This window comes from Mytilus trossulus, chromosome 2 (genome assembly GCF_036588685.1).
Source record: "Mytilus trossulus isolate FHL-02 chromosome 2, PNRI_Mtr1.1.1.hap1, whole genome shotgun sequence".
Lineage (NCBI taxonomy): Eukaryota > Metazoa > Mollusca > Bivalvia > Mytilida > Mytilidae > Mytilus > Mytilus trossulus.
In genome coordinates, this window is record NC_086374.1 from 73,733,087 (window position 1) to 73,744,557 (window position 11,471).

The 11,471-nt window shown below is 33.7% G+C and overlaps 1 protein-coding gene across 1 annotated transcript; it reads left to right on the forward strand.

Annotated features, from left to right (window-relative positions):
- The first annotated feature begins 2,640 nt into the window (after positions 1 to 2,640).
- LOC134705393 (uncharacterized) lies at positions 2,641 to 5,658 on the forward strand. Its single transcript, XM_063564131.1, has 2 exons — positions 2,641 to 2,757; positions 4,507 to 5,658. The coding sequence occupies exon 2, from the start codon at positions 4,511 to 4,513 to the stop codon at positions 5,495 to 5,497; it is 987 nt and encodes a 328-aa protein (XP_063420201.1). The 5' UTR covers positions 2,641 to 2,757; positions 4,507 to 4,510; the 3' UTR covers positions 5,498 to 5,658.
- Positions 5,659 to 11,471: the final 5,813 nt, after the last annotated feature.

An 11,471-nucleotide genomic window follows, 5' to 3' on the forward strand; every position in this document is an offset into this window, starting at 1 on the left:
ATAATCCGATAGCTGTGTATTACAGTAAAGAACAGAATGTTATCTACTTAGGATATAAGACAGGAAGCGTTGCATTATACCAAGTGTCGTAAAATAATATGATTATGAACAGTTTGTAATGAAGAGCTTGATATAACAAAATGTATGTAAACCTGGTAAAATGTTTTTTAATTTGTATTAATCAAAAGTTACATAATTTTATGGGTACAATCATAGTTTGGATAAGTAACTGCTAAACAATTACTGTCTAATGAAATATTGATATCCATTGTTACCATATGGCTGTTCATGACCAAAAAAAAAGGTGGGAATTTTATATACTAGTTGTACCAGATATAAACGAAGTGGTCTAACATGATGACCCCTCCTAAAACTTTACGGACACAATCATGCATTAGTTGATCTAAATGTGTTTCACAGATGACGACGGATATGTTTTTTTTTTGTCGTTACCACACTCAAATCCTCTTTTCCTCGAGTGTGACCTACACAATTAGACTTATCACCGGGATTGTACTTACATGAACGAGCAACAAGACGGGTGACAAATGTGGAACAAGATCTGCTTGCACCTTTGGAGCACATGAGATCAACAAGGATTTTTGGTGCGGTTCTGTTTGTTCTAAGACTTTGATTTTCATTGTGGTGTTTTGAAACTGTTGTCTGTCTTTCGATCTTTTTTTTGGTTTTTTGCAATTACATATTCAGATCGTTTTCGACTTGTGAGTTTGAAATATGCCTTTGGTATGTTTGGCTTCCCTTGTGAGCTGATGCATTTAAAATGTAAAATTTAACGATTTCTATTAGGTTGTTAGTCCCTTTTCCAAAAATGTGTATTTCGAAATTTCAAAGTGCAACAAAATTAAAATAACCAATAAAATGACATGTAAACTTGGGGCCTACTTGTACATTTTTGTTTGAAGCACAAAAACAAATCATAAAGGATGTGTTAAAAATCAAAACAATATGTATCTGATGTACAGTAGTTGTCGTTTGTTTATGTAATATATACGTGTTTCTCGTTTCTCGTTTTGTTTATATAGATTAGACCGTTGGTTTTCCCGTTTGAATGGTTTTACACTAGTAATTTTGGGGCCCTTTATAGCTTGTTGTTCGGTGTGAGCCAAGGCTCCGTGTTGAAGGCCGTACTTTAACCTATAATGGTTTAATTTTTAAATTTTTATTTGGATGGAGAGTTGTCTCATTGGCACTCACACCACATCTTCCTATATCTATTGGCGGACATTTCATAAATGGTGGGCAACCAATATATGTTTAATGTCCTTTCGGTATCTTTCGCCGCTCTGTTGAGGCAGGGAATATCAAGATAGACATATCATTGAAATCTGACATGTATGACTCTAAGGGTTGTAATTCTACCTTCAACAAAGCGCAAACCCAATACTATACAATCAGCTATGAAAAGGCATCTACTTAATTAATGTGAAACAATTTAAACGAGGAAAAACCAACAACCTTATTTGTGTACATACTATAATATAAAAGACAGCAACCAGCAACCACTTTATTACAGGCTCCTAACTCGGGATAGCAACAATCAGAATGTGGCGAGGTTAAGCATGCAAAAGCTCCCCCAGACATTTAACTGTGGTGTAACAGCATGGCATAAGAACAAACTGGTAAAGCAATTGACTCATCAGATCGAACGGTCAACCAAGAAAAAAAGGCATCTGAAAAACACAACGTACCGATCTTGTACTACTTGCACTTTTTAAAAGTTCAAGCACAATATTTTACACAAAGAATAAATTTGGAATAGTTTAGGGCAAGCAGTTTGTTGTTGGTGTAAGGTAATCAGTTAGTTGTTGATGTAATGTTACTAGTTTGTTGTTGAACTTTTGTCAATATTGGGTTTCTTTACCATTTGTTTACAGACAAGAACTTATTTTGCCTTTTTGATTCTGAATAGCTCACTCTCTGTTCTTGATCACATTGCTTTGAATCAGACTTATTAGGGTTACGGTACAGATACACACCATTTAATAGTTAACACATGTTAAGTTATTTATAGTACGGTTGGGTTATTGGGTTTCATGCACAAGTGGATTTAAGCGGAATTTTAATTCGAACTATTGCAGTCAAAGTGCACAGTCGCATTTTACCAAATAAATGATATTATAATTAATATTATTTATTTTAAAATTTGTGGACCTCTAGGAGTCGGCAACCAGTATACAAGCTGCTATTTTTTGGTGTATCTACATGAACTTTCCACATTATTATACACATATGCATAATCAAATGTGCTCTTGCCTCTGCAAGTCGCGTCTCCAATATGGTAGTTCAGAGGCGGATGTAGTGGACAGAATTTCCCCCTATGGAGCTACATAATCCAGACTTTTGTTCCACTCCAAGCATTGTCTAGTTGGGGTGGGGGGGGGGGGGGGGGGGGCTCCACTCCCCCTTTTCCCTTTTCCAGATCCTGGATCTGCATCAGGAGTTTTGTGTTTATTTGATTAATATTTGATATGCGTTTGAGTTAACGAATTAGAATATAAATAACATTTCATTATCACATGATAAATTTGGTCAAGGTTTATTTTGAATTCTACTTCAACTTTGTCAAATTTATCAGTTGATACATCATCCACGTGATTAAAATTAGTTTAAAAGACAAAACTTACACAAATCCAGTTAGCTTTTACCAAATTTTTAGTAAAATTTTCTTGGAAGGTGTTTTTGTTTAGAGAAGAAAATATTTTCATAATATATTTATATTTATATATATTTAAAAGGGTAAGTTTTATGAATATATTCTTGTAGCAGAAATCAGCAAGAAGCTACTAAATAAATGTGTGTTCATTCTAGAATAATAAAACAATAATATATATTCTTATTCTTCAGAAGAGTATGATATTGTAGATAGGTTTTTAATTTCGATAATGTATATAAAAGCGCTAGTAAGTAAGGCTGTCTCAAAACTTTCAGTGTTGACAATAAAAGAAACAAGATAAATAACTATATTTCAAGAAGACATCGTCACCCGCCAATCATGTTTTCATGTGAGTAAAAATTTTGTTGGGGCGGTGTGCAGTCATTTCTGATATAGTAAATCAATTAATGATTAGTGATACGATAATACATGTACTAACATTTAATCAAAATAACACTCACAAAAATAGTTTTCAGAAAACAGTCCCAGATACATGAAGAAATATCATTAAACATGGATAAATTGATTTGCTCTCCCCATGTGCATTATTTCAAGGAGGTCTTACATCTAATAACTCCCATTAACCATCAATCTAAGGATTTGGAGTGTCAAGTATATGTTTGTATGACATCTAGATCTTTGTGTAGGAACTTATTAATTAACCATTTTTTCCCCACAAAAGGGGGACGGGACTCCTGCCCACTAAAACCCACCTCTGGTTATTCAAAATAAGGGTTTACACTTTACTAAGATGTTAGGAAACGTCAATAGAAGGCAACCTAAAGAGTAAAACAAAAATGAACTTGAAATTAAGATTACTTCCAAAACTTGAAGTCTGTCCGATATCTAAACTGTTTTATTTTTTAATTTGAAATAAGAATGATCAATAAACAGGATGAATATATCAATTTCTATCCCATTGTATGTCGTTCATATACACGCGTATGTATATTGGTGTATATTGTTGTTTGTTCTCTGGTCTTTTTGGTGTGTTATGACATGATTTTGACAGTTAAATTTCGACTTTATGTTTGAATGTCTTTTACGTATATCTCATTTCACTTTCACTACCACGGTCGTCGTTAACATGCAGAGAAGTCAATACAGCAGTACTTCAAGAAGAGCTATAAGTTCAGAGAAAAAAAATCTTGTGTGTAAAATGTTTTACGATCATCATCAGGAATTGGTTGACCTATACCTTCTTATAGATCCTTTCTCTAGAAGCGACTATGGTCAAGTTCTTGAAACTGTTTTAAATGTTTTAAGCTGTTTGGCTGCTATATAACCAAATAAAATCAACAAATACTTTAACTTACTAACAAACCGTACTTGAAACCTAAAAAAAAGCTATAAAACACCCGTCAGTTGACAATTTATCATACGGAATATGAACAATGTCAAAATACAAATTGTTTCATCTTCACAAGACAAGGGTTACGATCTATTCCCCTTCTCTCTCTCCCTGGAGAGGAGTGGAGTGTGTCGTAACCCTTGGCTAGCAAAGATGAAATTGCTTAGTCGCTTTGAGAGACAGTTCAAGTGTTTTAAATCAACTGATAGATACAGAGTTCGATGTGGATCTGTGGATCTGTATGGAGGTGAAACATTTTACGTATGAACCAAGACCAAGTTTATATTTCACATGTGAAGTAGCATAAAGACACAAACTTTAACTTTAGAGTATATCAGATAAGTACTCAAATGATCGTTTAGAATCTCATCCGTAAAACCCAAACTTATAACTCATATTGGTAATCACTCGGTAAATAAAAAAATAGCATGTAACTTTTACAGCACAGATAACGTATATGTATTCTGTTTTCATTATTCAGGTAAATGGCCAGCCAATTAATTGAGGTAAAACTTCCAGAACCACAACAAAAAGTGTTTAGCGGTGAGGTTTTTCCTTACATTGTTTCGCCTGCTGAGAGCTCAGATCTTGCTGACATTAACAAGACGTGTAACTGGGTTGAAAATAACAGACAATATGTCGAATCGTGTTTGATAAAATATGGTGCGGTCTTATTCCGCGGCTTCCCAATAGAAAACCCCGAAATGTTCGACAAATTCGTCAAGTCATTTGGTTATGATGCACTGCCTTATGTCGGTGGAGCAGCTCCAAGAAAGTTAGTGGTCGGCGACGTTTTTACATCAAACGAAGCTCCACCGGAAATGCTTATTCCCTTTCACCATGAAATGGCCCAAGTACCGACGTTCCCAAATGTTCTATTTTTCTTTTGTAATATAAGCCCATCAGAAGGAGGTCAGACACCCCTTGTTTTATCTAATCTCGTTTATCAGCAAATGTTAAAATTAAACGAACCATTTGTAAATAAACTGTTGGAACTCGGTGTGAAGTATACACGGGTTCTTCCGAACGGAGACGATCCTACGTCACCCATAGGTAGAGGGTGGCAATCTACTTATGGGACAACGAACAAGCAAGAAGCCGAGAAGAAAGCCTTAGAGTTAGTCGGTAGCATTGAGTGGCTTTCAGATGGCTGTCTCAAAACAATAACAGATGTTCTCCCAGCAATAAGGGACGATAAACGCACTGGTAAAATGACATGGTTTAACTCCGTAATAGCTGTATACCGTGGTTGGAAGGACAGCAGAAATTCTCCAGAAACATCAATTACCTTTGGAGATGGATCCCCCATGGATCCTGATGTTATGACAACACTGGAAAATACTCTAAATGACCTAGCTATCGATTTTTCGTGGAAGATAAATGACGTGGTGATGGTTGACAATCGCCAGGTATTACATGGCAGACGATCGTTTGTCCCGCCTAGACAAATCTTAGCCGCCCTCTGCAAATAGACACTAAATTTGTGTGTTGTTTTTTCTGTCTTGTTATGGTACATTAATTACTATGTAATGCATAGTTTCTTTATGAAGTCTAATTCAGTGTTATTGGTATTGAAGTTTATTGGGGATGTACGATTCCTTTTATCAGATAAAATATTTATTTATAAAATTGACATTGTCGTATTGTCTCAATTATCCTCAGCAAACATTTTTTTTATAAAAAAAAACCAAAAGGGTGAGTGAATTATTGAGGTCGGAAGAAAATAACAATCGACTCACAACTGAATTATTTTCCTTATCATAATCATTTCATCAAATACCAAGAGATTATATTTTTGCACGACATATAATGCTGTATATATGTTTTTCTGAAGAGCCTTTTTGTTAAACATATATAAGGCTTTATTAAAATTAATATATTGAAGAGCATGCCCGAGCTTTTACAAACGTTAAATATAATAATAGGTCCCTATCAAATGATTTTTACAGTGAACTAGACTTTTAAATTATTTTATCATCTATTTTTTTCACGCTTTTAGGGGGAAAGGGGTGGTGAAAAGGGTGCGTACTACACATAACTGCGTACTATACACGGTCGAATATGGTAGTAACTGATCTATCTATAATCAAACTTGAACTGCGTTACAGACATGATACATGTATATGCATTCATACATTGTAGCTCTCTTAATTTAAAGTTTGAACAAGAAGCATTTCGGAAATATGACGCCTCCAACTACAAAGTTTGCTTTTTCAATTTTGTTCGTTGTATAACAGGTGTTGTAAGGACTTTTAAGTGTGATCATCTTGGCTGATGCAAGTAAAAACGTCACATGAATTTTATTTAGAAATATCTAATAAAATAATCATATAAAATTATTTAAACAATAATACAAAAACATATACATCAAAATACCAAGTAAAACGATAAATAGCATAGACATTGTATTATAGTTTATACAAGTAACTCATATCTTAATTTTATAAAAGCCGTTTGGAAAATGCGAATTTATTTGAAAAAAAATACCCTCTCCTTTTATTTTTACAATAACCTCGACCCGATTATAATAGATACTAAAGTCATTTGACGTTGATAACTTTTCCTTAAATCTAGAACGGATGAATGTGTTCTAACCTTGAACTCTTTATGCAATATTGCAATGGTTTGACGTAAAATTGTAACAGTGTGCACGCTGAGTAAATATAGACCATGGAATTATAAACATTGACTGCTGGACTTTGGGTAATTATCAAATTATATAAGATAAATATACTTTGAGCTAAAGATAACAGTTGACACAATAATTCTAATCATATATATGATGATTTAATAGACATGTTACGAAAAGGTATATTCTCGACGCTGAGGTTGACAAATAAGACTTCAAATTAAGGGACGGTGTCAAAACATTGATTATAATTTTAACAGGTAAACTTTAAATCTTGTGCGTCTTAGTAAATTCTAATAACATTTATCTAGAACATCATAATGTAACATCCTATGATGGTAATTGTGTTTGTGATAGCATTTCTGGTTATCATAAGACATGAAAAGTATATTTGTGCAGGAGTGGGTGGGCTAGAAAAAGGGGGGATGAGAGGTAAACAAGTTCATTCGATTATAGATTGATATTATATACATATTAAGCTAAATAGGTATTAGCTTTATTGTTGTATAACAGTTCCTGAAACAGTTCATTCTGTCGCTCCACTAATCATACACAGAGCTCTTATAGTCTGGCTGATTTTTCTCTCTCGGGTGCCGTCATAAGCTTCCAATAACTGAAAGTTTTTTAGTGCTTTATAGCGTGTTCGACACTCTGATATAGAACATTCATTTTTTTACACTTTCTTCTTTCTACTCGTGGTTAAGCTTCCAAGTTGGTGGCGTCTGTAGGGTAAACATTTTCGAAGAACACACATAACAGACAGTAGCTAACGACCAACACTGAACTTCAGGCCCCTGACTTAGGACAGGCCTATGAGAAGCTTTAACATTTTTGTTATATGTCCTGCCTGTTTATCGCCCTATTCTAACCGAACTGTTTATTAGCTTGTTCAGCCTTGTTTGACATGAATTGTCATCCTGCTTATCTTGTGTGAAGCTGCTCATTCTGCCATTTTTTTAAATCTCGAAACTCCTTTTTTTCAAATTGAATCCTTGTCCCCTCCCCCTCCCTGAAAAAAATACCTCTGTAGAGTAACAATAGTGTAGATTAGCAATAGATACTCATCCAACAGATTTGATATAAAAACGCCATATATATATTTTTAGAGAACCCTTAGTATTGTTATCTTAATAGAGAATAGACCAAATGGTCATCGGTGTTGATTTTAATATCGTCATTTTTTAATGAAAAGGTTATCGAATTTCCACAAAACGTTTCAGGATTTTATAAAATACAAAATATCTGCATAAAGTGGTGTTAAAGTGTAAATGCAAAGTCATTATGCTTTCATGCAAACCATCATTGAAACGCTGCAGGGATGTTCAACCGGTGAGTAGTGGGGCATGTATTACACAAACCTCTTACCGTTCTGAACATGCCTGAAATATTTGCCACTGGATGTAAAGCAACAATCAATAAATCACAAACCCCTTATAAAGAAAATACAAATTGAGCTGTAACTGTTCAAATTAAGACAAAGTTGTAAGGAAATAAAGGGGAAAATACATGTATTCGACGCTATATGATCGCAAGTAAATTTCCTAAAACTATAATGCAACATGTTTCAAGTTGAAATTGTAAAACAAAACCCTGTTTAAGGTGTTTTAAAATAGACCCCGTTAAATAAAAAATAGGTGGTTAACAAGTGGATCGGAATGCATACACCCCTTCTTTTATTTTAATAACTTTATTAAAATTTACCGAAGAAACTTATTCACGAGTAGTATAATACCAGATTTTTTGAAAGACTTGTTAAGGGCTCTCCCAAGAATGCACACACGTATGTACCCCGTGTCTCCGTTGTCCCGTACATCTACTGAATTTACATGAACGTCCCCCCCCCCCTTTCCCGTCTCTCCTTTTTGATTTGCTATCTATTTCTCATATTTCTTATGGTAAAAATGTTATTGAATATTCGTTCCATACGGAATTTCCTCCAAAAGGATCAATTCGGGTTTTTAAATTATATTCAATGTATATTCAGGTAATCTCTTTTGTGTTTTGACACAACCCCACATTTAAAATGTAATTTGTCAACATCAGCGTCGTGAATATACCTTTTTGTAACATGTCTAATTATAAACTGGAGTTTGATCACAGATTATTTTATACGTTTATAATTGTTCAGCTACTGGCTTGACAATATAGGTTGAAAATTTAAACAAACAACCAACAATTAAATAATATTCCCTCTTTCGGCATTCATTTTGGTCGAATTTATAATTTTATAAAATTTAGTAAACATAAACCATTAATACATTATCCTTTCTAATTTTCATCGGTATATACATGCTTTACTTGTTCTCGTTTGGCGATTGCTTGACAATTTGTTCATTAGTTTTAATAATTTAAAAAAATATAAGCTGTAAGGATAGATAGATTTGGTTGACTATACAATATTTGTTTTCAAAATTCATTTTGTAAAACGATGTTATGGATGAGTATAAAAGTTACGAATTCAAATTGAACTATGACTGTCGGCATATATATATTTGTTATGGTCTCTCGTGCCTATCGTCATTTTTTTTTTAGGTCGATGGTTAATTAAATTGCGTACAGTCCCAAAACAAAAAGAGATATTAATAATGATTCCATGATACGTAGTTTATTCTTTTAAAATTAGGATATACATTAAAGTATGTTGGGAAAAAAAAGAATTTATGTCAATTTAGTGGTTATGAATTCGGTAGCTAATGCCCCTTCAATTATGCGATTGTATATCTCTAATGATTCTTAGTATTTTTTTGATTTGCATTTTTGGGGGGAATTGTTTTGGTTGAATGACAAATGCAAAATGTGTCTCTCATGGTAGATGCAATCATTCTTTTATGATAAGTGAGAAACATAGAGAATGAGATATCTGTTCTTTTGCCAGTTTCTTGGTACCATTATTGCTTACTCCATAACAAATATAGGGTGGTTAATGTAGTTTAAGATATAGCAAAATGATCATTGAGTTGTTTGTTTTTTATGAATTTCATAGACAATTTGTCGTAATAACACCAGTGATAATCCTGGGTATTTTGCGCTTTCCCTCATTTCTTTGATCTAATTGTCATGGAATTTTGTTATTATCTTAAAAATACCTAGGACCAGTTTCCTCAGCAGACATCAGTGACGGATCCAGGATTTTTCATAAGTGGGTGCCCACTGACTGACCTAAGAGGGGGGCCCTCTCCAGTCACGCTTCAGTGATTCCCTTTATAAGCAACCAATTTTTTCCCCTGCCCCCCTCCTTAATCCGCCTCTGGACTTAACTTTGGTACTAGCAGGAATTATACCAAACTTTTTCTAAAATTGACAGTTTATAAATTTAGAAATGAATATGCAACTTCGGGAAAATTTGACCTTATATTTTGCTATTTTTAATGGTCCTTCTTGGATCCAGCTATTCTACTTCTAAAATTCGTTTTAAAGAAAACCCTATGGATTTGAAATTGGAGATTTTATTATTTTAAAAGATTTAAGAGCGCTTTTGACGATTAAACAGCATATATACTAATATTGCATTTATTTATGTACAAATGAACACCTGCTTAACATTTGTATTTAAGACAATAAAAAAGATTTTTTTTCAATTTTCAATTAAATTTCAACGAACCTTATGTGTAAGCCAAATTTTAACAAAAGCTGTGACGTAGCACATTTACTGTTCCTTGACCTTAAATTAACTTTACCTTTACGAGCTGATTTTTACCGGCAACCTTCAATGTGAGCAACGCATTTCCTGTAAAAACCGGCTTGATTGTAAAGGCGCAAGCGGAACACTTTATTTACTGTTATTATTTAGAACCCGAAGAGCACAAAACGCACTTATTTATTTTTTGTGAAAACGTAGGCACATGGAGAGTACTTGCTTTCTTTATGCAAAAATTCACTCCTTTTTTATTTCTTAACATTGTCGCTAAAAACAAATAGAATGCGGACGGTTTCAAGTTCTATTCCAATGTTTATTAAATAACAAATACGCATATTTCAAAATCAGGTTTAAGTTAACATCTAATAAGACTCTTGCGGCACATTCATGAACCAACACTAACTTTTCTATGATAAAAATTGATGTATCCAGTTTTTATATATCAGTATCTAGCTTATCTGCAAACCACGTGAACTGTTTTAAACAATGTACTAGTCCTAAAACGAGGTCTTCTTTCTTACCCAGATCAAGGAAGGGCATGTCAGGAAGTACATGAAGGACATTCTGACAGTCCTTAGTTTTTAATAAACTATTTAGCCATATTGAAATATAACGCAAATTCCCTACATTTTCTACCATCAACACATAATGTATGTCTCCTGTTAAAACTGTGTACCGTTATGTCAAACAAAGGGTTCGATAGCAAATATACGAGATTGATACTTCCATATTAATGTGTTAGATATCAGGGTCGTTGAATCAGATATCATATTAAAGTGCGCTATTTGAAATATGAGTGCAAATATTTTATACATAGTGAGGTCAAGTGTCCAGAAGATAAAAAAAACCAGCGTCGCTTATTATTTCTTTCATCTGTAACCTTTATGCTAATGTCTACTTCACTTCACCTCACTTGGTAATATTTCATAGACATAAAGTTGTCTTTATATACGTATATAAATAATAGATGATGATGATAATGGATTGCTTTTGAACATCCAGCGTCAAATTTAATGCATATATGATATTCAGGACGAGAACATTTAATGTAACATGAATACTATCCCTGATTTGTGAACTAGACAGACGCACTTGGCCAGACGTGCTAGTTCACAAGGTAACATTCAACAGGAAGACCCTAACTGGACACATCATTCCTTCTCCGAAACTAACTTTTCTT

Excerpts from the sequence above, each read along its gene's own strand:
- LOC134705393 (XM_063564131.1), top strand. The coding sequence starts at position 4,511 with ATGGCCAGCCAATTAATTGAGGTAAAACTTCCAGAACCACAACAAAAA.